The 26,877-nt window shown below is 42.2% G+C and overlaps 2 protein-coding genes across 2 annotated transcripts; both read right to left on the reverse strand.

Annotated features, from left to right (window-relative positions):
- Nucleotides 1–2,492: 2,492 nt before the first annotated feature.
- Nucleotides 2,493–26,877, reverse strand: serinc2l (serine incorporator 2, like). The gene is made up of 10 exons (XM_084050729.1): nt 26,744–26,877; nt 24,919–25,080; nt 23,683–23,891; nt 23,288–23,367; nt 21,861–21,998; nt 17,592–17,761; nt 14,997–15,087; nt 10,254–10,419; nt 8,300–8,506; nt 2,493–2,972 (listed from the first exon to the last, which is right to left on the reverse strand). The coding sequence occupies exons 1-10, from the start codon at nt 26,780–26,782 to the stop codon at nt 2,834–2,836; spliced, it is 1,401 nt and encodes a 466-aa protein (XP_083906855.1). The 5' UTR covers nt 26,783–26,877; the 3' UTR covers nt 2,493–2,833.
- Nucleotides 20,589–21,137, reverse strand: LOC311040447 (large ribosomal subunit protein mL51-like). Its single transcript, XM_084050743.1, has one exon. The coding sequence runs from the start codon at nt 21,021–21,023 to the stop codon at nt 20,628–20,630; it is 396 nt and encodes a 131-aa protein (XP_083906869.1). The 5' UTR covers nt 21,024–21,137; the 3' UTR covers nt 20,589–20,627.

The following is a 26,877-nucleotide window of genomic DNA, read 5'->3' on the forward strand; positions in this document are numbered from 1 at the left end:
TTTTTTGCCCAGCGGTGTGTTCAGTAAGTTCAGGATATGATCAGCACTAGGGGACGCACCGATATGGACATTCTGGGCCGAAACCGATACCAATGTTTAAAATCACAATTTGGCCGATAGCCGATATTGATATGTGTTTATTATTGTTTTGGTTGTTATTCATTTCCCCTTCTTGCCAGGGAAATAAATACAAACAAACAGTTCAGATTCTACATCTTGGTAGGCTACAGATAACCAACACACCAACATAAGCCAGTGGAAAAACCTTTTTTTTGCCTCAAAACAACAGATAAACATCTGTGAATGTCTACTTATTTGCCGATATGCCGATAGTGGTAGTCAACAAGGCGAATAGCGGCCGATGCCGATGTACGGCTGATATATATCGGTGCATCCCTATAACAATCAGCACCTTCTCAACCAAGCCACTGCACATCCTGTGATGCTACGGATAAACAGATGTCTGGTCTGCTCCACCAGTACACAGAGACCGTATAGAGACAGTGGAGGGGCATAGCACCAGAGATGAACCAGCTACGGGTGGAATAGCTTAGGGGTACAAAGGTTAATGCACAGCATCTCATATCGTTGCTGTCGGGCAGAAACCTCTTATCTCCATATTCTCACTTTTTGTGTTTTTTTTCGTAAATTAATGCCCTACTTGGATCATACAACAGCGTCACACAAATGTACCAAAAGTAGCGGATCCACAAGCTTGAAACGTGGTGCGAAGCGACACGTTTTGAGCTTGTAGATCTGCTGCTTTTGCCACTTTTGAATTTGAATCCTGAAAAGTAACAGTTTTGGACATGTGAGATTTCCACCCGACAGAGACAATATGCTCAGCTATTCTAGGGCTGCAACTATAGATTATAGATCTTCTTGTTAAGCCTGATTTATACTGGGTTGTTCTGCATCATGTCTTGCACGGAAAAGAGCAAAATCTACAATCTCATAGATTCTCATAGAGTAGCTCCATGAGCTCTATCATAGCTCATAGATGTGCTATGTTTTGATGTGAGACACCGGTATAAATCAAGATGATGATTTGACATGCTGTGTATTGGTCACTTCAAAGGTTTAGCGCGCCTCAACTACACAGGAAATGTAATCTTTCAAGATTCCAAGCAATTACCGACATCAAAAACAACCACACTCACACGTAACATAGGGTGATATGACGTCCCGGTTATCTCCCAAATAGCTCGATAACACTCATTATGTCCCGGTTATTCAACATGCACTAGAAAATTAAATTCCCAGAATGTCAATAATAACAGTTGCTTTCAGTGGTTGCATAGACGTTTATCATGTTCTTTTCATGTTAACATGCTCACCTATCAGAAAGCATGAACAAATGCATTGAGTGTCTGAATGCAACGCTGAGGCTGATGTCAATGAGTCGTTAACACCTATGGTGCGTATACTGTACATGTGCCTGTGCATGAACGTGCATCACGAATAGGCACGCGAGCACGCCGAACGTGTGCATTGATTTGTTTGAGGAGCTGAATACATTGGTCACCCTAAAGTAACGGTCTTTTAGTGTCTTTTCAGCCTGAGGCAGAAAGACTACTAAAAGTTACTTGAGTAACTGTCTTGAGTGAGTGCGGCTGTTTTTTTGATGTCATCATTGTTGTGTAATCGGCTCAACGGCCTGCCAAGACTAACGTTGCACCAGGGGAACACTCTGTGGTGGTTGAGCTACAGGGTGTGTCCCCAGCCCTGGTCTTATCTCAGTGCTACACCCAGGCTCATAGGGGGGCTCTGAAGAGGGTTTCCCTGCCAATCAGGGGAAACCCCCCCCACACACACACACACACACTCCTTGTTTACTTCTGAGATGGAATCCCCCCTCCACTGAAACATGTGAGGTATTGAGTTTACAATAAAATCCTCGGTGTTATTTTTGCCCTCCAAGCATGTACAAATGTACAAACATTCTCAGAGTTACCAAGGAGGATTTACAGTTTGTACCTTACTATACTCGGAGTCATTACTTGCGTACCTTATTATTGAGTCATTACTTAATATGTACCTTGTTACTGAGGCATTGCTTTAGTGTCTGAGCTTCCTGGTGAAATCGCCATGTTAGAGGAAGACTTTGTTGGCAAATCAAACAACTTTGCGTGGCTACAAAACCCTGTTGTGGTCAGCATGACGATTAAAAAGGAAAAAGTGACAGATTATTTTCTACTTCACAGAAATGATCGAACCCGAAATGGGAGCAGCCAAGAGGAGTAAACGACAGAAATGAACAAACCTCAAACAATAACGGAAATAATAATCATCAAACATTACATTTTCTTCCTTTACAATATCCTTCATAGTATAATCCTTAACTCTTTAAGACCTGGAACGCATCTGTGTCATTATTTGATTTGAGCTAAAAAACATTTTACAATTTGGCTATTGAAAAATAGCAGATATACAAGCTCGTAGCGCGGCACCGAGTGCCGCGCTACGAGCTTGTAGATCTGCTATTTTTGAAAAATCGTGAAAATGTGTGCAAATCTTTTAATATATATATTGTTTTAAAGCGAACATTTTTAACTCAAATCTTTGCTTCTGGGGGTCCCTGGAACAAACATTTTGAGATGGGGGTCGGCGGCCAAATACATATCATTTTGGGGGTCCTTGGCATGAAAAAGTTTGAACACCACTGATATAGAAACATACGTTTCTTCCAGAATACTGTTGGGATTTAGAAGACATTTGCAGAATCAGCTTCAGGTCTTAATGGGCTAAGCTTAAGATAAAACAGCAACTATACAACCACTTCATGACGAAGGTGATGATGATGAGGAGGAGGAGGAGGAGGACGACGAGGGCCTCAGTTGAAGTCTCGGTCCACGAATATGAGCGGGGCGACCAGGGTCCAGAGGTACATGAGCAGACCCAGCCAGCTGGAGCTTATCTTCACCCACACCGCTGGCATGCTGCTCTGCATGGCCTGCATGGTGGTGTCTGGCCTGGATGGATGGAGCACACAAGAGGACAAACCATTTACAATTAACAACACATTGGCTGCCAAAAACGCAGATCTGCGTTCTATTGAGTCCTTAGAACGCAGGCTGCCAAAGACACAGATCTGCGTTTTATTATTTTTTTAAATCGACCCAAAGGGTCCAACCAAGGAGATATGATTTTTCGAAGATTTAAACTCCCATCCACTTCCTTGTTAACTCATTCAATGCCAATGACGTCTTTTGACGGCTGTTTTCAATTGGCCATTAGTGCCAATTTGACGTCTCCTAAAAAAAACATTTTTTTTTTCAAAATAACTTTTTTTTTTTTTTTTTTTTTTTTCTCAAAGGAACTAGGAGAAAACGATTTTCAAAAACGTATTGCTCCATCCACTTCAATGTTAAAAAGGAAACGGAGAAAAAAAAAAACATTTTTCCTACCATTGTAAACCCTGTATTTCTGAGTGTGGCATGGCACTTTCTAACATCAAAAACAAATATCAACGAGGTCACAATGACCTCGTTGAAATTTGTGAAACCACACCTGAAGTGACTCAGTGATTAGCAACCATCAGGGGATCAATCACACTTTAGACAAACATTCTGTGACCAATTGAAAAGGTAAAATAATAGCCTTTTTCATGGCACAGGGATCAACAAGCTTGAATGAGTTAACTTAGAACTTAAAAATTCTGTATCTCGGCTCCTGAGTACTTTTTTTTTTTTCATTGAAAAAGTCTGGCAGTCTACTGTAGAAAATAAATAAATAATTCTGGCAGCCAATGGGTTAAGGTCAGCAGTCCTCGAACTGTTTCGTATTTTGGCCGTGGACCCCCAATCTGAAAATGCTTTGTGCCAGGGACTCCCAGAAGAGAAAATGTATGTTTATGTTTAAAAAAATCTAAAATTGTTCAAAAGTTTCCATTTGTTTTTAATATTCTTCAAAAATAGCAGATGTGACGCGCTGCGAGCTTGTAAATCTGCTATTTTTGAATAGCCAAAGTATAAATGGATTATTAAGTGGTTAAAACTTGACCCCTGGGGGTCCCCCGACCCCACTTTGAGAGACAATGATTTAGGCATTGATCAAACGCTCTTATCCAGAGTGACTTAACAAGATCTGAAATCTAGTAGCACATAATTATATGAAATGTATAAGTCAAACATTACAAACTTAAACCCTTTACACCAAATCTGTGCCAAAAATAGCCGATCTACAAGCGCGCAATGTTGTTGCATTGCGAACTTGTAGATCTGCTATTTTTGTCGAATGTTCGCTATTATGACATGCCCAGAAAGGGCACGCTAGGGTTGATGTGGTTAATAAATAGCACTTAAAAAACAAGACTCCACTGTCCAATTTGTGGAGGTTTTAACTGCGCAGATCAATACAAAAGTGTTTGAACTACTGGCTGAGAATAGGCCATTTCTCTCTCTCCAAATGCTGAACATGGTGCTTTGAGATGTATAGCTGTAATAAACTAAATTCACTGTGAAGGGTTGATTTCCTGAGCACGGCCTTTGCCCTCTAGTGGTAGAGGGGAGAACGGCAGTGGTTTTCGATGTCATTTTAGATTTCTTTGGCTATTCAAAAATAGCAGATATACAAGCTCATAGCTCCTATTTTTGAAAAATCTTTCAAGAAGATTTGTGCAAATCTATGAATATGTATATATATTTTTAAAGGGAACATTTTTGACTCAAATCTTTGCTTCTGGGGGTCCCTGGAACAAAACATTTTGAGATGGGGATCCATCCACGGCGAAATACATACCTAAAATGTTTTCTAAATCCTAACAGTATGTTGCTATACAGTGGTGCTCCAACTTTTGTCAAGGACCCCCCCAAAATGATATGTATTTGGCCACGGACTCATATCTCAAAATATGTTGTTCCAGGGACCCGCAGAAGCACAGATCGGAGTTAAAAATGTTCGCTTTATATATATATATATACATATATATTGAAAGATTTACAAAAAAAACAAAGATTTAAAAAAAAATAGCAGATCTACAAGCTCATAGCGCAGCACTCGCTAAAAAATTTAAATGACGCAGATGCGTTCCCGGTCTTAATGGATTAACAACACAATACGTAAAATAATGATGTTTTAGTCATATTGGCCCTCATTTATCAACGCGGTGCAGCCCAAATAATGAGCGTACGGCGTAATCACCGCACCTTTCGGCATTTATCAATATATCCTGACGTGGGCTTCATCCTACCGTACGCTGAGATCTCACGTCTGGTCGAGACCAGTTGTTGACGTTGGCTGCACCCGTTTATTCCATCCTAGACCTGCGGAGCAGCATTGTCTGACTGTCTGACAGGCATCTAGACACATAATCCACTCCTAAATGTGTATATCTACACTAATAAATAATCGCTGTGAAAATATATCATTTTATAAAGTAATTTAAACAAACTGCTTTAACAGTCATTCAGATAAGATTGTAGATCTGTCTGTATTGAAAATAGCAGATCTACAAGCTCACAAGCCAGCATTGCATCGCGACGGGTTGTGAGCTTGTAGATCTGCTATTTTCAAAAATATACGAGCGCTTTTGCGCCGGGAGTCCCGCGGTCGGGACTGCACCTTTTCATGGACAGTGAGGTCTACAAACTTACAGTAGCTTGTCCTATGTTATGGAGTTATGTCATAGAGAGTTATGTAGCCTACACAACCTGGCTGGGTTAAGGATATAAACCCGACGCTCCAATATTAACGTGGCGGCACGGAATCACTGCATTCCGCCCGAGTCTCATGTACCGCTACGCTACGGACACGGACATGAAAGACAAAGTTGGGTGGGCGCGTGTGTGCGTGTGTGCGTGTGCGTGTGCCTGAGAGAGAGAGAGAGAGAGAGAGAGAGAGAGAGAGAGAGAGAGAGAGAGAGAGAGAGAGAGAGAGAGAGAGAGAGAGAGAGAGAGAGAAGAGAGAGAGGCGTGTGCGAGTGCGGCGAAGCCAGCGGGGGAAACTGTTTCTTATTGGCTTTTCATGTCTTTGGTCGTATTCTGGTTCGTCTTCATGTCGTAAAATCGGGGCGTTTTGAGGGCGTGTTATTTAAATGACGCTCGGTTTCAGCCGTCACATTTATCAACGCTGGGACCAAGTGTACGCTCGGATCAGCTGTGTAGGATGCGTTGATAAATGTGACTTCGACGTTGGTGTACGGCCGAATATATGGAAAAATATATGGCGGTTTATACGCTGCGTTGATAAATGAGGGCCAGTGTTCCTGCTGTTCTACATACTGTACTGCCAACCAGTTGAAGAAATCACAGATTGAGGCTTTAACCTTTGCTTTTATATGAAATATCCGAGACGTTTAAGGTTTTATGGAAGATGCTTCTGAACATAACTGCTAGAGACCACTTCAAATGCTCTTATCTTTAAATAATAACCGGAAATAGCCCATTTACATGCTCTCAATGCGTCGCAGACTAAAGCATTGCTCACGCCTACATGTGGAAGTGTTGTTACATCGTTACCGCAGCAACCAACGCAGATAGGCAGACGATGTCTGAATACACAAATCCGATCTGATCATCACTTGCAAATAACAGCGTGTACAGTCACAGTCCTAATCTCTCAAGACAGTGTTGTTGAATTTGCTCTAAGCACAGCAGCCGTATTGTGAAGACACTCACAGGTGTTTCCAATGACACTAATGAAGGCTCTGTTCCATTCTGGTCAAACAGAGTCAGGGTGCTGATATTGTGCATGTTGGCTCAGTGGAAACACTGCTACACCAGTGGGTCAAAAATTTGGGTTCAGGGACCCTCATGGTTCCTTAAGAGGTTTCCAAATGGCCCCTTGCGGGTGTGTAACTCTGAGAGTGTGCAAATGGAACCAAATGGACCCGTAAGGGTCCATTTGGTTCCATTTGTACACTCTCAGAGTAATGGGGGTCGTGGAAATGAAAAATCTGAGAACCACTGTGCTACACTAAATGGAACAGAGCCTTCATTAGTATCATTGGTAACACCTGTGAAGGAAGTGATAATATGGCTGCTGTGCATAGAGCCTATTAGCAATCAACTTGTCGATCTCACCGACCACTGGTCTATTTATTTATCTATTTTTAAATCCCGACCGGCGCTGGTCTAGCACCCCACCGTTCCCATTGTGTTGTGCAATCGCCGTTGTCTATTGGCTGCATGCTTGCCTCTCACTGCAATGACCGTTCTGTTACTGGCTACGTGGCAGTTGCTCTCTCAACTAGGAGTTCAGACTAAGCTAATATACGACAAATCGTTGTTCTTTGTATGCTGGCTGTAGGTGAAAGCAGCAGAGGCCCCGAGAGGCTCGGGCTGCTAGAATCAAGTGCTGCTATGAGAGACTGGCTGACCAGGGATTACCGCAGTAACATATGGGGGAACAAAGTTGTTCCCTCTTCAGTTAATGTCATGGTCTCTAGGCTGCTACAGCTGACCTCTCGCCTATAATGCGTTAGAACAGCATTTTAGGTTTGTCAGGTCCATAAAATAATGGGGGCCGTCCGGGTGCGTCTTCCTTTTTTCATTTTTTCAGATCTCTTTTCAATTTCAGGTTCCATTAGGGTTTGAGTCCGTCATTTTGAACCCGTGAAGAGCTCTAAGTGTATAATATCTAGTCTAATATGTTCATTACCTATATATTCTGGCTTCCTTATTACTAAGTGATGTTTATTGAATTGCAATCCAATGTTTCATGTAGTTCTTCTAACTTTCACAAGTAAGCTTGAATGTCCCTCAAATAGAGTACTGAAGTCCTGACGTCACTCGTTCATCCCCTGGGTTGCGGAAGTAATTTCTCTATGGAGAATAACATTGGGTCATCTTAGAATCGTCTCATATAAGAATTGTGGTCCAAAAATAAACAAACTTTTCCCGGCGATATGGGAGGTGTCGCTGTATCGTTTATGATAGTCAGTCACTCATATTTGATAAAGTCTATTCCTGGCGAAAATTTAACTAATTTGGCCGCAGGAACATTAGCGTTTTCTCACCGTCAGTTGATGCTTCATATCTATATGAGTCAAACCGCCGGGGTCATTTGTTTATTTTTGGAACACAGTTCTTATTTGACGCGATATTAAACAAGTCTATGGGAATTCTGAATGGGGGAAATAAACCGCAACCCAGGTAGGATGAGTAAATTACGTCAGACTTCGGTGCTCTATAGAAAGTCTGAAAATGACTTTAACCCATTAAGACCTGGAACGCATCTGTGCCATTTTTTTTATTTGAGCTAAAAAGTATTATTTTACACTTTGGCTATTCAAAAATAGCAGATATACAAGCTCATAGCGCGGTGAAAATAAGACACAAACCAGTCCAGAGAGACGTACCGGTACCAGTTGGTGAGGGTCATCATGATGTACAGGGAGGCCAGGAAGAGGTGGAAGTGGAAGAAGGAGTAGTTGTACGCCACCGCCTCCTCCTCGTTGTCCACAGCCCTCATCACGCCGTCCGCCCCCACCACGCCCTCGGAGGCCCCGCCCCCCTCCTCCGTCAGCATCAGCTTGTTCACCTGAGTGTTACTGGAAGAACGGACACTGGAGGAGAGGAGGGGAGAGAGAGAGAAGAAGAAAGAGAGAGGAAAGGTGAATGAGTGGCAAGGACAGTGAGAAAAACAGAGCTGAAACAAAGCGGAAACCTCTTATCTCCATATTCTAACGTTTTGTGTTTTTTTCCCCCGTAAGTTAATGCCCTACTAGATCATACTACAGCGTCACACAAAAGCATCAAAAGTAGCAGATCGGCAAGCTCGAAACGCGGCGTGAAACGTGGCACGTTTTGAGCTTTTGCCATTTTTGAAATGTAATCCTGAAAAGTAACAGTTTTGGACATGGCACTGTTTAGAGCAGTGGTTTTCAACCTTTTTCACGTCAAGGACCCCCAAAATGGACAAATATTAGCCCAGGGACCCCCATTTGAAAAGATATGCCAGGGACTCAACCATTTAGATTTCCTGGGGGTCCCGATCTACACTGTATCACCATCATCAGTGTTCATGTAACTCTGAGAGTGTACAAATGGAACCAAATGGACCCTAACGGGTCCATTTGGTTCCATTTGTACACTCTCAGAGTTACACACATATAAGGGTCAATTTGGTTGCTAACTATTAATTTGGCTGGGGACCCCCTGGAACCCCTCAAGGACCACTGGTGGTCCCCGGACCACTGGTTGAAAACCCCTGGTTTAGAGTATCCATGAGCTCAGATATATTCATGCGCCCACTGATGATTCATGCACAGGCACATGTATACGCACCATAGGTGTTAACGACTCATTCGACTGATCAGCCTCAGCGTTGAATTCCGTAGATATATGTGGGACTACGGATGGAAATTAGCATTCTAGCTAAATCCGGCATGTTTACAATCATGTTCAATTGATTGAATTCTTGTATTATAACATGTATTGAATGTTCATTAACGTGCACTGTCCCGTAAATAAAGGTATATACTGTAGGTGGGAAGCATACTGTTATTGTCAGGTATTTGACCCAGAAGGGCAAGCGTTTTTTTTTTACCGCTGCAGTGTGAAAGTATGTCGGGCATGCTGTGTTTGATTCATTTCTGAGAACATAAAGACTGACTTTAATCATGTTTATGCACTGGAGATAATAAATGATTAGATCATTCAAGCAAGACGTGCCTGCAAAGTAACGTTTAGAACAATATCGTACGGTAGGGTGAAAGAAAGCCAGGTGGGTTCAAACAGCTCAGTAGCTCAAAGTATTGACTGAGCTGCTTTAATTAAACTTTTTTTTAACGTTCCAGTGTCTTTGACGAACACAGCAGAAGGGACAGTGCATGAATTAAGCCTGATTTATTCTTCATCGTGTGACGGTTTGCCGAAAACCAGTTTATTTTCGGCGAACGTCACTGTTGTATTAATCTGAGTTCCCAGAAGTTTTACGCCAGCTCTGGCGAGGAACTTCTGGGCCAGAGCCCTGGTATTTGTGGGCGGGATGTAACTTACGCTCAGAATCTGAGCGGACACGCCTCTTACCGGTCTGAGAGCTGTGCAACTCGTCTAAAAAGTCCGACGAGAGGCAAACAGCAGTACACAACAATGGCGGCCGAAATTTCTCAAGGGGAAATTGCTTCCCGTCGATCCTATTTAGATGCAACACCCACTGCATGTGGATCCCGCCCCCTTTTCTTCATTGGCTGTTGATTTGAATCACAACGCAGTGGCCGCGCCCCTGCTGTCCAAGCTCCGACGCAATGCCTCCCAGACTACTGTTGTATGAACAAGAATAGATTAGGCTTTAACACGTGCCCCCCCTACCTGGCATAGAGGGTACAGAGGAGGAAGATGATGAGGCCGACGATGCCCTGAGCGTCCCACCACTGCACAGGAGGCCCAGTGGTGCCGTCTGGGCCCGGGGTGGGGGTGGGTTCTACCAGGCTCACGTTGGACACCAGGCTCAACAGGCTGGGGTTACAATCTCTATCTGAAAAAAGACCATAATATGCAAATATTATGTACCGCACACAGAATGCACACATCCTTTACACCTGAAGCTGCCCGGTGTTCACACATCTTAGCTGTCTATTTCCAACAAGAGTGTAAGTTCAAATAGCTACCAAATAAAGTAAGAACACATTCATTTACAAAGCTGGTTTTAACCCATTAAGACCGGGAACGTATCTGTGACATTTTAAAAATATATATATTTGGCTATTAGAAAATAGTAGATCTACAAGCTTGCGGCACTCTGTGCCGCAAGCTTGTAGATCTGCTATTTTTGAATCTGCTATTAAAAAAAAAAAGAAAAAAAAAACTGTTAGGATTTAGAAGACATTTTGTAGAATCGGCCTCAGCAGGTTTTAATGGGTTAAACTAGTGATTCTCAACCATTTTAATTTCAAGGTCCCAAAGTTTGATATGCGGCCACGGACCCCCATTTAATACAATGTGTTATCTCTGGGACCCCGATCTACTCAGTAACATCCTCAGTGTTAACATAACTCTGAGAGTGTCCAAATGGAACCAAATGGACCCGTAATGGTGACTTCCATTTGGTTCCATGTGTACCCTCTCCGTGTTACAGACCCGTAAGGTTCCATTTGGACCCCTGGTTGGTCCCCAGACCCGACGTTGAGAACCAGTGAGAACCACATGAGAACATCCAAGTGTAACTAAATTCACACAAAGCTACAATCCGCAAGTTGCATGTGTCAACACCTGGGATTCGAACCCGCGTGGGAAACCAAACATTTACCGCTCATGCAAGACGGAATCACCCCTTAGCCAGGGGAGATATGGCGCTTATGAGCTTCGGGCAGCACCACCTCCTGCCCAGCACTAGAGTCTGAAGGTCTCAATGAAAGAGTAGAGAGATCACCTCCAACCACCGCACATGTACCAGTTATATTGTATTGACAAACTCTACAATTGGTTAACACAATGTTTTATTTATTCAAAGTATTTCAATGAATATTGAGGATAAATGAATAATGTTCAGAGACTTTATTGCTGTGTCGAGTGGCCCAGTTTTTCTGCATTCTTGTACTTTCTGTCCAGTGTTGATTTTGACAGCAAATTTTGATTTAGTTTTAGTCATATTTTAGCCATCTGAAATGTTTAACTTTTTGTCTAGTTTTAGTCGACTAAATATCATAAGATTATAGTCGACTAAATCTAGTTTGATTTAGTCTTGCCTTGATGGTGTCGTAATGGCTGATTTTACACTTGGTTGCATGCTGAAAATAGCCGATATACAAGCTCACAACGCGTCGCGCTGCAATTTTCAGAGCGCAACACCCGAGCACAACCAAACATAAAATTACTTGTCTTTTAGTTCTACTGGATCTCTTCTCCACTAGTCCCACACTAACATTTTAGTCTAGTTTTTATTTGACGACGAAATTGTCAATATATTTACTCTTAGTTTTAGTCATCGTAGCTTAGTTTTTATTTCTTTTTCGTAAGTGAAAAAAGGTACTCAACAAACATTTTTCGTCGTAGTTTCAGACAACAAAATCAACACTGTTTCTGTCGACTAATGGTTCACACTTGCAGATGCACTACAGTAATGTACATGAGGTTGGAAGCTTGGCTAACAGCAGCACCAGCTGTTGCCTGTGATGTGCTTGCCTAATTAGTGAAGGCAAGCCTTCATGGGGGGAAAAAAAAGCCCCACACAGCTCTACAGTCTGCCGAGAGCCAAGATGGCAAGAGTATGCTGGATGCATTACCATTATTATTATATGGATTCGTATATGCTCAACACCTATTTAGGGCTTTTAATTCTCCATGAGAGAAAGTTGTCAGGGCTGATGATACATTTTGCAGTTGAAATTTAACTCAGCTGAGATGTATTTTTTCCCCCTAGGTTTAAATAATGTGTCAAGAATAATCTTTGGTATGAATTGAAACAGGTGACAGACTACATTATACTGCAGTACATCAACTGTGCACCAAAAAGCAAGAGTGCACGGAGCCTACCGTACATTGGCAGATATTCTGTTTAGGCCTGTCACAATTATTACATAATCATCTCATCGCAATTATTTGAGATATAATCAAAAAATTGATTATGAAGCCTAAAAGGCTTCATAATGTTACATTGTTCAATGCCAAACACACAATTCAATCGTTAATAGCAATTATTTGAGTGACAATTAATCATCAACTTAAATTTGTAATCGTGACAGCCCTAATTCTGTTATGTTGTATCAGAGTGGTTTTCAAACGTTTTGTACCCAAGGCACACCAGTGGGCAAGGCAAAATATTAAGAGGCAGTGACTAAATAGATGGCTGTACAGATGGACAGAGGCCTGTACAGATGGACAGAGGCCTGTACAGATGGACAGAGGCCTGTACAGATGGACAGAGGCCTGTATAGATGGACAGAGGCCTGTACAGATGGACAGAGGCCTGTATAGATGGACAGAGGCCTGTACAGATGGACAGAGGCCTGTACAGATGGACAGAGGCCTGTACAGATGGACAGAGGTCTGTATAGATCAGGGGTAACCAACCAGTCGATTACGATCTACTGGTAGATCATCAAAGCCTTGTAAGTCGATCGCGGGGTGGTCCCAGTGGCAAACGGGCAGCCATCGACATTCACAGAATTTGTGTAGTGTAGACTAGGCTAGTGCGTCTAAGGCAGTGTTGCCAAGTCTGCTAATTATAAGCTACTTTGGGCTTGTTTTTCTGTAAAGTCGCTTGAATATATATTCGTCCTTGACATGAAAATGTTTGTGAACCACTGCTCTAAAACAACATTCAACAATAAAGTTGGACTGAACTGCCCTAGTCGCTTATTTTGGACTTCTTTTCATAGACCTCGTTGCTTGTTTCCCTCTCAAAATCTGGCAACGCCGGTCCAAGGAAAGCCATGCGTCGTTGTTTTCCTGTACATTCCGCGCACACATAATTCAACTCGCGGGTCGCGCTCAAGAAATAACGAGCGCAGTCTTTTGACATGCAAGCCTTTTCAGTGGTGGAGAACGCTAGCCTGGGATCCAGCCTGCTTCGCTACGTTCGGCGGATTTTTTTTTCTCTCTTAAAAATCCGCTGAACGTAGCGAAGCAGGCTGGATCCCAGGCTAGGAGAGCGCTGGATTTAAATCTTCAAACAGTGTTCTACTTCTACAACGTTACAAAGTGCCATCGCAGCAGATCGCATTTGAGCACAAGTGGTGGAAGAAGTACTCAGATATTTTACTTAAGTAAAAGTAGCAATACCACAATGTAGAAATACTTTTTAGTAACTTTGGAAGTCAGTCATAACCACTTGGAATGGGGGAAAAAATCATAACTTTTCAAAGAATGTTAACTAATCTTCTTAAAGAAGAATCTAAAAATGTCAGTAAATCTGCCAATGAGCCAATGAGCACTGGCACTGACTCTGCATATGGAGGTTTGATACTTCATGCAGACGTTAGGTGGCTCAGTCGGGGCAACGTGCTGCAGCTTTTTCTGGATTTACTGCCAGAGATCATAATTTTTCTAAAGTCGAGGGACGAGGAGTATGAGCAGATCATTGATGTCTGACGATGCTTGGTTATTGGACTGAAATCAGAATTTGGCCGTAGATTTGTTGAGGTACAAGGCATGAGTTAAGTAGCTGCTTTTGTATCAAACCCTTTCCTCAGTATTGACATTGAACAGCTGTCAGTTAAAATGCAGGATGTGTTTGCATTAACTACAGGTGTTGAAATGGAGATTTTTGAACTACTAACTGACTACCAACTGGAGGGCAGAGCTAGAAACCTGGTCACTTGTGAAGTATCCCCTGATTGTGTCTTGTGCACTTAAGCTGCATGCCTACTTGAAAATAATAAAATCCAAGTTTAGAACTCGTATGACTGACTCACATCTGCCTCAGACTGGCATTCACTAAGTATCAACCAGATTTCAAATGGCTTGCAGATAATGTGCAGTCATAGAAGTCTCATTAAAGGTGGGCTGATCCTGAGAGTATTGTATCTGTCACCATATCTGTGCAAATATATGGTCATGGATGCATTTTTGTCATTTGAACAGAATATCTGTAAATGTGAAAATTCTGAGAAATTGAGAACTGAGAAACTAAATATTGTGCATTGAAGAGAAGAAATCTGTAAAAGCAATTTATGTCATGTCCTTTGTGTTTTGTTTTATTTAAAAAAACAAGAAGTGTATTTGTATTTTTGTCCTAATATTTATATTTCTTAATATTTAGGCATTGATTATATAACTATCATCTTTATTCTTATTTAAACTACTAGTCTTTATGTGGATGTATGCACATGCCTGTCAGAAATTGCAATCATGCAAGTGTTTTTTTTTAGTGGTAGATCATGGCTTACAATTGGAAATAAAATGTGCTCTTGGGCTTGAAAAGGTTGGTTACCACTGGTATAGATGGACAGAGGCCTGTACAGATGGACAGAGGCCTGTACAGATGGACAGAGGCCTGTACAGATGGACAGAGGCCTGTACAGATGGACAGAGGCCTGTACAGATGGACAGAGGTCTGTATAGATGGACAGAGGCCTGTACAGATGGACAGTGGACAGAGTCAGTGTGACTTACTAGGATTGTTGGTCATGGCAGACCAGGTGACGTACATGGTGTAGAGGGAAATGAGGGACGCCTGGAGCAGACCTGAATGAGGCTGGGCTTCCTGTCACGCACGCGTGCGCACACGCACACACACACACACACACACACACACACACACACACACACACACACACACACATTAATCCAGAGAGGGTACAAATGGAACCAAATGGACCCTTAACACTGTGGAATTTACTGTGTACACGCTGGGTTTGATCAAAGCCACATAATAATACCTGGAATTTATACAGCGCTTTTCTAAGTACTCAAAGTCGCTTAAAGCTGAGCTGATAATTATCCATGATTACAAGTTTGGTTTGCTTTAAGACATTTCTTAATCCATTAAGACCGGGAAAGCATCCGTTTCATTTTAAGATCTGCTATTCAAAAATAGCAGATCTACAAGTTCCATAGCGCGGCACTCGGTGAGCTTGTAGATCTGCTTTTTTTATCGTAGAAAATCTGTGGAAATCTTTTAATAATATATGTTTTAAAGCGAACATTTTTAACTCTGATCTGTCCGCAGCCAAATACATATAATTTTGGGGGTCCTTGGCATGGAAACGTTGGAGCAACACTGATATAGCAACATACCGTTAGGATTTAGAAAACATTTTTAGATATGTATTTGGCCGCGGACCCCATCTCAAAATGTTTTGTTCCAGGGACCCCCAGAAGCAAAGATTTGAGTTACAAATGTTCGCTTTAAAAAATATATATATATATATATATATTCAAAGATTTGAAAAAAAATCAGCACCATGCTATGAGCTTGTAGATCTGCTATTTTTGAATAGCCAAATGACACAGATGCAATCCCGGATTGAATGGGTTAATTCGGTAGAGGGGCTCTAACCAAAGCGTGATACGAATGAATATGGCTCTTGCCCATCATGTAACCACTGGGTTCCCATGACGCTACCAACAAGTGTTACATTCTGCAATTGTGTATTTCCTGGAAGGGTTAGCTCATTTCTCCGGTTGAACCAGCGCCAGTGGGGGAAAGTCCAGCCAAGTCTATAAACACTTTGAGCCAGAATCTTTGCAAAGAAACAATAATACATACAGACACACTGGTCCAACGGCGAGTCATAAAGTTCCTCATAAACTGTTGCAATTCAGACACATGCTAGCATTATTGTTCAGTAAACATATTCAAACTGCAGTTAGGATACAGAAATAACATGTTATTCAACTGCATTCAGAGGTTTTTCAGTTCCATATAAAAAGGTGGTTACATGGATCCAGAGCGTTCACAGTATGTGTTTTAGCCTGAGTCTAATATTTTGTCAGCTAATTTATATTGTAGTTATAGCTGTGTATGTTTTAACTGTGTTGTATTGTTTTACTTAGTATTTTTTTAACTTATAGTTTTTTACTGCATGCTATTCTATTTCTTTTATTTTTTATCCCACGATTTTAACCCTTTTTTACCCGGTGCCAATTTTCTAAGTGATCCTGTGCGCTACACTCCCCTCACCAGCCTAGGGAGCCCAGGGCCGAGCTCATGCCTCCTTCAATGCATGAGAGCCAACTGACCTTCTTGTCACCTGACAGGGGGGAGTTTCCCCGGTTGGACGTAGCGCGTGGAAGGAACACGTTATCCCAACCAGTTCCTTTCCCCTCCATCAGGCGCCCCGGCTGTCATGGGGGAGGCGGTATAGCGACCAGGATTACTACATGTTTTTGTGAGGGTATTAACTAACCTAGGAGACACGGGGAGAACATGCAAACTCCACACAGAGTAGGCCCTTTTGCCAACTCCACCTAGGGTATGCTATTCTATTTCTATTGATGTATTGTATTTTTATATACTTCTTTTATTGACAAATCTGTATAACTGGAGATGTGGACCAGAACAAATTTCCTTCAGGATTAATAAAGTACATACTGAATCTATCTATCTATCTATCTATCTATCTATCTATCTATCTATGAGCAGGTTGGTGCCTTGCACGGTTACCCCTCCAGTCGATGTGTGAATGTAATGAATGTTATATAAAAGCGCTTTGGATGAAGGCACTATAATAAATGCACCATTTAACCCTTTAAGGCCGGGAAGGAAACACATGTGTGTCATTTTAAGGGTTCTTTGGCTATTCAAAAATAGCAGATATACAAGCTCATAGCGCGGCACCGAGTGCCGCGCTACGAGCTTGTAGATCTGCTATTTTTTTGAAAAATCGCGAACATTTGTGCAAATCTTTTATATACATTTTCAACTCAAATCTTTGCTTCTGGGGGTCCCTGGAACACAATAGTTTTAGATGGGAGGGGGTCCGCGGACAAATATATATTATTTTGGGGGTTGGGGCCTTGACATGAAAAAAAATTGAAAACCATTGATAATATAACAACGTAAGTAAAAAAATAAAAATAAAAAAACTTTAGGAAAAAAAACAATGTTGTAAAATCCCCAGAAGCAAAGATTTGAGTTAAAAACTTCCGCTTAAAAAAATTATACATACATTCAAACTAAAGATTTGCACACATTTTCACGATTTTTCAAAAAAATAGTTGTGAAGCCCTGAAGCCAAATAGACAGTGCTGTCGTACTGTCGTTACCTGTACTTTGGGCAGGATGGAGACGACGGAGATGATGACGCAGAAGATGAGGTTGAGGCTGATGAAGACCTTGTGCTCGGTGCAGTCGTCGGGCTGGGTGTAGTAGACGTAGAAGAGCACCACGGCGGTGAAGGCCATGGAGTAGAGGAGCACGGTGCAGGTCAACAGGGCTGCCAGAGACAACACAGACAGACATCCGGGGTTAAAAAACCTTTTAAATGCCGTAACCCATTAAGACCGGGAAGGGAACGCATCTGTGTCATTTTTAAGATTTCTTAGGCTATTCGAAAATAGCAGATATACAAGATATATGAGCTTGTAGATCTGCTATTTTTTGTTTGCAAATGTTTGAATACATATTTTTTAAAGCGAACGTTTGTAACTCAAATCTTTGCTTCTGGAACAACATATTTGACAAATGTTTGCTTTAGAAAATATGTATTCAAAGATTTCCACAAATGTTCACAATTTTTCATAAATAGCAGATCTATAAGCTCATAGCGCGGCACTCTGCCGCCAACCCCACTCCCCCCAGAAGAGAAGATTTATATTTAAAAAATGTTTTCAAAATTATTCATCATTTCCAATATTTTTCCCAAAATTTCAAAAAACAGCAGACGTACAAGCTCGCGGCACGGCACGAAGTGAGCTTGTAGATCTGCCATTTCTGAATAGCCAACGCTAAGATCTAAAATGACACAGGTGCTTTCCCGGTTTTAATGGATTACATGCCTTAACCACATGAAACCTAGCATTCTCTATTCTGGGCATGTCATAACAGGCAAAAGATTGATGAACATTTGGCAGAAATGTATGAACATTCGGCGAAAAGCTGCAAGCTCACAACGTGTCAAAACACGTTGCAACTCGATGTGTTGTGAGCTTGCTGTAGATGGGCTACTTTACAACAAGGTAAACAAGGGTTTAAGTGATTAAAAACCATGCCAAGCAAATAACGTCATCACTTGGCCTACGCCAATGGTAGCCTACAGCATTGAAAGCATTTAAGAGTGGGTTTGAAATAGCGGATGTGACCACCCACTACCCATGTCTACAAACAGCGGGATGGGTTGAGGGTGGGTTCAATACAATTTAGGCTCAAGCAACTTACAAAAATTAAATGCCATGCCAACTCTAGTCAACAAACAATTAAGTGCTACAAAGTAACAGGGATACCAGGTAAACATCAAACCTCCAGCAGCCTGTAGTATTTGTCTGAAGTCAACATGCCATCTAAATAAGTCTTTGCATTTCTTGTCAAGTGTAAAGTATGTCAACACGTAATCAACATACATCTGCATAGCATGACTAGCATCTATCAGAAACAAGTAATATAGGAGTGCTAGGGGGTTAGGGGGAGTCTGAAGTGGTGTGTTTTCAGAATGCAGTGAAAATGGGGAGTGAGTCTGCAGTTCTGAGGTCATTCCACAGCTTGGTAGCCAGGAGGGAGAAGAGTCTAGGACGCTTGGAGCGATAGCCAGGGTGTTGTACGAAGCGGAAGGACAGAATGTGTTTAGCTCCGTGGTTCATCTGTATTCATATGCGTGCAAAAGTATAGCCTCTATAACACTGATCACTCTGTAAATGATCCATTCATATTTACTAATGCCAGATAAAAAGTTTAAGATCAACAGTAAATGTTTTGGGGGGCATAGTATTTGCCTCTGTGCAGGGAAACGAGTGTGGACATAGTACTGATAAAGTACATAAAAAATCCCACCCTGTGAAGGTAGCGGCGCCTTTGATACATTATGTCATCGATATGTGTTTATAATGTGTTTATAGCCATGTGTCACGTGAAGCTTGACCAATCACTTTGTTGACGGGTCTGACCAATCAGAACGTTGACGGTGAACACGGACAAAGTCAGGTATAGAGCAGGATCCGCTCTATACCTAAAGGTATAGAGCGGCTAGCGCCGCTAAAAATGACAATATCTTTTTGTATAGGTATATACATTGTGTATTGAAGATATTGTTCTTATCTTATATTCCGTAGGGCTGGTTATGGGGGGCGAGCGTCGTCACGCTCGAGTCCACGATGTCCTATGATGAATTGGATAGCCCCTGGGGTGCAAGACCTAGGTATCATTCTTGCTTGTCTTCTTCGTCTGAGATTGAGGCCCAAGGTGATCTCAATACTTCTTGAGTTCCGTATATATGATTGATATCGACGATATTGTGATATATGATACAAGCTAAGTTGCTATACTTACTAGTTCCTGAGAATACTTTATCTTCTGCGGTTGAAATATAATGCATTCCCTTCTGGTTCCATCTTTGGTGCAGAGATATTTGGGCCAGATATCCTGTTCTATTCTGGTCTTATCTTCTAGACCTCTTTTTTTCTTTTTTAGGAATTATAATGCTTTATATATACATACAAAAGAAAACAAATGCGGACAAGATACAACATTGTGTCAGCTCGGCATAATGTCCCATTAATTTGAACCGGTGACAGCACCTAGTCTCTGTCGGGTGGAAACCTCATATTCCCAAAACGTTTACTTTTCAGGATTCTAATTCAACAAGACCAGGATACCACCTGGTTCTGCCAGACCCAGAATAAGTACTTTATAAGATCAGAGCACTACGTCACGGCTAAGCCGGACTTCACATGACGTGTCAGCCTGTGTCTATGCCCATATGGACGAAAGGGGGACAGACTTTTATAAGCCGGACTTCACATGACGTGTCAGCCTGTGTATGCCCATGTATGGACGAAAGGGGGACAGACTTTTATGGCTGGGGCCTAAGGGCAAAGGGGGCATGCCCATGTATGGAGAAAACAGGTACAAAGCCTCATGTAGGCCGACCCCTTGGGTCTGGCAAAAATAGCAAAAGTAGCAGATCAGCAAGCTCAAAGCCCAATTTGAGCTTTGAGCTTGTCGATATGCCACCCTTGATGTCCGTGTGTGACGCTGTAGTATGATCAAGTAGGGCATTTGATTAATTTATGAAAAAACACAAAAAGTTCAAATATGGAGAATGGAGATAATATAACAATTTGATATGGGCCAGCTTGGTACAGCCCACGTCAGCGGTGTTTGCCGAAACGGTTGAACCGTCGGTAGAGGAATTTGATTCTCTTCTCCAGGTTGTGTCTGTCTAGTGTCATCATCCTGTCGCCCACCATCTTCTTTTTCCTGATAAGACGCTCTAGCTCGTTACCACGGAAACCCTTCAGCCAGCAGGGGGCTTTGACGAGGTCCTTCGGGTGGGCTTTGAAATCGCCTAGGATCCCTATGTTGTCATAAATCCCAAACATGCTCCTCTTCTCCGTCCACCTATCCACAGCCTTCGGAGGAGGGATGGCGTGCGTCCGGACTCTGCAGCAGACACCGGTAGATATGTGTCTGGCCGTCTGTAACAGAGTCCCGGAAGACTGACAGAGAGATGCTCCAGCTCTCAGAAACCCTCCCAACACTGACATGATGTTAGTTACCGAATCGCTCGTGGGCTCTACGGGCAAAAGACACAATAAAGCGACACGGTTGTGAATTAAAACGAGTTATTGACAATCCGACGCGCTCGCTGTGGTCGCTTCCATCTTGGTTACTAAATAAACCCCATCTTCTAGACCTCTTAAGAAAATCTGGAATATTCAGGCCGGTATTTATCTAGAGATGTGACGTCACGCTGGCATCGTGCCCGAATTAGGTGATCCCATGCAGGGTTGCTAGATCTGCTTATTATAAATTTCCCCGCAAGATTGCATTTGAAAATAGCCGATCTACAAGCTCACAACGCGACGCGTTGTGAGCTTGTAGATCGGCTATTTTCAAATAGCTGATGTATATGTTAAAGTGCTCATGTGCCCCTTAGTCGCTTCTTTTGGGCTGGTTTTCCTAGACCTGGTTGCTTGTTTCTCTCACAGAATTTGGCAACACTGATCCCATGCTCGGCGCTGTAACCTTGGCAACACATTACGATAATAATGTGTGATTGGGATAAAATCCTAAGGCATCACCTGGACTCCTGGTCTCATGGCACACCAGTGTGCAATCGAGTCGTCACACCGCTTGGGGATGACCGTGTCGGCGGTGCTGCTGGCTCCAGAGCCGACCTGCGGCATCACTAATGCACGATAAGTTCAAAGTGGCTGATGTTACTCTGGACAGCTATGCGATCACACTTTGTTTGTAAGAAGAAGAATATACTGAATAATAGACCAAGCTGCATTCATTGTCTGTCAGGTTATACTGTCTGTAATATGAATCCCGGCCCCTGCGGAAGACTACGCCCACGGGCACCCACAACGACACCGTACCTGCATACCAGCTTTTATTTTCACCGCCGTCGGCGTTCTCGACCCACACTTTGTTCCACGAGTGGGCGAAGTCGATGAGGAGAATGAGCTGGATGACGATGAAGAAGAAGGATCCCGCCATTCCAAAGTAGAACCAAACTGTTGTTAAGAGGTGGAGAGGAAAAAACACAGACACATGGATTAAAGGAATAAAATCTCACGACTGAAAGAAATGGCCAAGTCCTATTATTATGGGATTTGTGAAACAGTGTGAAAGGAGCCCCCCCTCCCCCACTAGCGCTGTTTCCTTAACAATTGTAAAATGATGATGTTTTAGTAATATTGTTCCTGCTGTTCTACATACAGCCAACCAGGTGAAAATATCACAGATTGAGGCTTTAACCGTTTCTTTCACATATCATTTGGGGTTTTATGGAAAATGCTAGTGCTTGACCCATAGACCGTAAGAAATATGGACAGCATCCCGCCATTGGTTTCTACAGACCATAAATGAAGCTTATTTTTCAGCGATTTCAGTATCTGGTTGATATCCGGTCCGAAATGCAAACGGAAATTAATGCTATTGGCTGAAACCGCAACGAGGGCGAGTCTTCACTTGGTAGAACCAGTAGAAACCCTAGAAACATACCCTACTTTATCATACATTTTTTAATTAAACGCAAAACGCATATCATATTGGTTGAAAGAAGACTTTAAACTAGCGACTGGAAGCATATAGTATTTATGACAATGTTTTTTAAGGTAATAAAACGTGTGTAAAGTTCAGCCAAAAACCCATCCACTTGAATAGAGCCCAATTGCTTCTGCAACCAGCAGGGGTGATGATGAAACAGCGAGACAACAGGTCATTCATATGAACTGTCCCACTTCCTATATAGCCTCAATTTACAAGCCGGATGCTAGCCCCTTGGTTTGACCACTTCAAATGCTCTATTCTTTTCTTCTTTACGAAATACGAAAATAGCCTATCTACAAGCTCTCAATGCGTCACAGACGCATATAGGCTTCCATAGAAGACATGCTGGCTTCTATGGAATCCAAATGACTGAAATCAGACTGAGAACTTTAATCCATGACGACACTGTCGTGAATATACAGCTGATCTCCATGTCCCCAGGCTGTACTGAGAATAGGCCCGTTATCCCAGACAGTCACTGGTGATTGATTAAGCCAGTGCACTTGTTAGGTACAACATCTTTGCTTCACTATTTTCAATTCAATTCCATTTTATTACAGTGGCACTCGCACTATAATAAAATTCACCAGGCAAGACCAGTTTACTTGTACAGCACATTTCAACAACAAGGCAATTCAAAATGCCACACGCAAAACATTAAAAGCATTAAGACAAAGTGCAAAAATAATAGCCAATAACAAATATGCTAATAATAACTATGTGTCTGTTGTGTGAATGTGCCTGTTAGTACCGTTATGAAACGTTCCATCTGGGATGAAGAAGGCTCCCACTGTAATCCCAACCAGAATCAGGAACTTGAAGAACCAGAAACTGGAAGACATACAACACAATTTCAGGTGAAAATCCATTATTGGCACATTGGCAGATGGACTGAAAATAACACAAACTTTATTTTACTGGTCTCCTAGTCCATTATAGTTGGCATCCACCAGAATTTGAACATGTTCTTGAGGAAATAGACTAGGTTGATTGCTCTTTAGTTCCGTACAAACGTACAAACAAACAAACGTACAAACAAACGTACAAACAAAGAAACACAAACACACACACACACACACACACACACACACACACACACACACACACACACGTTACACAGAATTAAACCTGTAAGAGCCCAGTTACCCATTCTGGATGACGGCGCGACAGTCTTTACTGCTGCGAACACCTAACATGATTACAAAGAAGAGGAAGAAGAAGCAGGCCATGGCGAAACACATCCGGTACACAGACTTGTAGCCCACGATGACATCGCAGTTCACCTCGTTGACATCTACACCAGGTATGTAGTCTACGAGAGGTACGGTACTGCCTCCCTGGCAGAACCCTGGGATCTAGAAACCAACAAGGAAAAATACAGATATGTTTTCAAAACAGCATTGAATTATTGCTTTACTGAAACAATATAAGAAGACTAAAGCATGCACAAAACAAACTTTGTTCGGCTACGGTGGGTCATTAAAAGGGATAGTTCAAAACAACTTTTTTTCTATCGATTAGTCACCCCATGGAGACTTGAATTCATGGATATTAATTGGATATAGATTTTGCCTACGCCAATATTTCATGACCAGCGGACCGGTAGGCAGCCGTTCCGTTAGGAGACACAAGGGAGACTCTTTGTGTCTCCTACCGGAACCGCTGCCGGTCATCAAATTATTGGCGACAAAAACAAAAAAATATTCATAAATTCAAGTCTCCATGTGGTGACTAATCGATAGAAAAAAAGGCATTTTGGGGGTGAACTACCCCGTTAAGGCCACTCAAATGTTAGGGTGAGCGTGAATTCAACAAATGACAAAGACAATTTGCCCATCAGATTATGAGATATCTCATGTGCACTTTGTGCAGATGTGCAAGTGTGAAAGGCCATGCACCAAAATAGAAAACAGTGCCACCCTTAGACCATTACACTTGCACACAAAGATGCACAGGAAATTCCATGGAAATCCATGGAATTTGTTTTCTATTTATCTTGTTTCGTACCAAAGTGGAGGAAGGACAAACTAGCATTGTCCTCACTTATCGCAGTGTTGGTATCATGGACTTTTCACATGGGGAGCGACTGACACGTCTAGTAATTCATTTTCAATGAGAGACGAGCAGGCAGGCAGGGAGGTAGGTAGGCACGAACAATCTGACAGGACTGACACATTCGTGCTCGTCTCACACCCATGCCCGCCCGCCACCAGACGTGAAACGTGTTGAACTTCTGAAACGCGTCTATTCACATGAGGAGCGCAAGTGCAACCCACCAAATCTGAGTGAGTGAGTATGCAGGCGTTGAGTCGCTCCCTGTGACAAAAGAACATCTTTAAATGGCACTTAGAGGCACTTTAACTTAATGGCAGTTTAACTCACTTCTCGGAGATAGGCCTCGATTCCAGGGAGGATCATAATGACAGACACTGCGGTCCCCAAAAGCAAGAATATGGAGAAAACGAGGCGCGTGATGGTGGAGTTGTTGGAGGAGGGACAGCAGCCACACAGCAAGCATGGTGCTGATCCACACAGACAGGAGGCCTGAGAGAGAGAGAGAGAGACAGAGACAGAGACAGAGAGAGAAACAAAGGCAGTATCAGGCATCCACAGTACTGAGAACCTCACACAAGGACTGGGCGATAGAGAAAAATCAATGTTGATATTGTGATATAATAACTAAGTGTGTAAAGGCTAATGATTGAACCGCTATCCACGCTTCTCCCGGATCGTTTTCAACGTTTCCTTTGCACAGACCGTACGCCGGCATCGGAAGCATTTGAAAATTGTGTGAGTCAACACAGTCTGGCTCGAGAGACTATGCATACTACTACTGTATACTGACTACTGTATGGGCAATCAGCATTTTTATGACATGCTTATGACACAAGGCATACAGGCCCGATATTATGTCCTGATTTCACCCAAAGCCATGACTCTCATATGACTCTTAAAGCTGCAGTACGGAACTTAGTTTAATGAATTAAACGTTATTTTAACAAATCTGTATGGTAGAGTAAGTTAATACAATATAACTAGTACATGTGCAGTGGTTGGAGGAGGTCTCCCTTACTCTTCCATCGAGACGGTAAGCACCTGGTGTCAGGTAGCACTCTCAGGACACCTACTGGTGTACAAGTAGCCCTGCCTGAAGCCTGAAGGCACAATATCTTCCCTGGCCAAGCAGGGATTATGTCTTGCATCAGGGGTAGCTGTTCCTACCTAAACTACAGTAGAAGTTACATAGAAGATACTGTGAAGTTGTTTACATAAAGTAAAGTGGCAGCTACTGAAGAAAATGCTGTTAGTGTATATAATATACCAAGATCATATGCATGTTTGTGTATACGCTGGCTGATGTTCTCTTTTTTTGCACTCTCTCTTTCTTGTTTTCTTTTTTCAATATGTTTTACGGTTTTATTATTATTACCTATGCTGCTGCATTATCTGAAGGAAGCTGAACAAAAATAAGTTCTACTCTTATGTACCTGAACACAAGATGTAACCATAAAGCACAACCTTGAACCCTGAGGGTTCGACTACTGGTGAGGACACATGACTTTTAGTGGATTGCAGCTTTAAACTTTCCTGCTCTGGTCCAAAGTTTACACACACACACACACACACACACACACACACACGCACACGCACACGCACACGCACACACAATTATGTTGCTATCCAGGAACAGGAAGCATACAGTTACAGTAGAGATACTGTTCATCTCAGCATCTGCCATGCAAATCATGTGGTCTGTCTGTCTGTTCTCCTCAGGAACTATATTTTAGAGAGAGCACTTGTCCATTTTGGGGGGTTTTGGCTTTTTTAGTTTTTTACAAAATGAACCCTTTCTGCTTCCTTGACCTGAAAAACAGACTTACACCTGAACAATGATGTCATTACATTCCCATGGGGTGATTCAGTAGCTAAAATGCTAAGCTACTGTACATGAACATTTTAACACATCCCTGCCTGGACAAACAGCTTTTACAACTAAGTATCTACAATAATAATAAAAAAACAACAACAGTAACAATACAGCCGTTTAACATTCATTCAGCTCATCACTAAACAGCTGTCAGTGACAGCGTTAGCACAACATGCTAACAGTGGTTAGCCCACTAAAGGGACATTATTTATCAAACTTTAACGTCAGTTCTTGTACTCGTCGTATATAATTGATATAAAACTATAAATAAATACTTACACAGCTGGCACAGGACGCTAAGGCCATACACGCCCCCATGTTTTATATTTTAATCTATATTCTTATATGCATTTATTAAATAAATATACAGAGTTGGCTGGTCGAGGCGACGACGAAAGTGCTCTTCTTCCACT

Source organism: Gymnoscopelus microlampas (genome assembly GCF_963454915.1).
Source record: "Gymnoscopelus microlampas genome assembly, chromosome: 3".
Classification (NCBI taxonomy): Eukaryota; Metazoa; Chordata; class Actinopteri; order Myctophiformes; family Myctophidae; genus Gymnoscopelus; species Gymnoscopelus microlampas.

Coding starts and splice junctions, on each gene's coding strand:
- serinc2l (XM_084050729.1), bottom strand. CDS start 26,782: ATGGGGGCGTGTATGGCCTTAGCGTCCTGTGCCAGCTGT. Junction 23,892..24,918: donor TCGAGGCCTATCTCCGAGAA/GTGAGTTAAACT, acceptor GTTGGTTTCTAG/ATCCCAGGGTTCTGCCAGGG. Junction 21,999..23,287: donor AGATGGAACGTTTCATAACG/GTACTAACAGGC, acceptor TCTTAACAACAG/TTTGGTTCTACTTTGGAATG.
- LOC311040447 (XM_084050743.1), bottom strand. CDS start 21,023: ATGTCAGTGTTGGGAGGGTTTCTGAGAGCTGGAGCATCTCTCTGTCAG.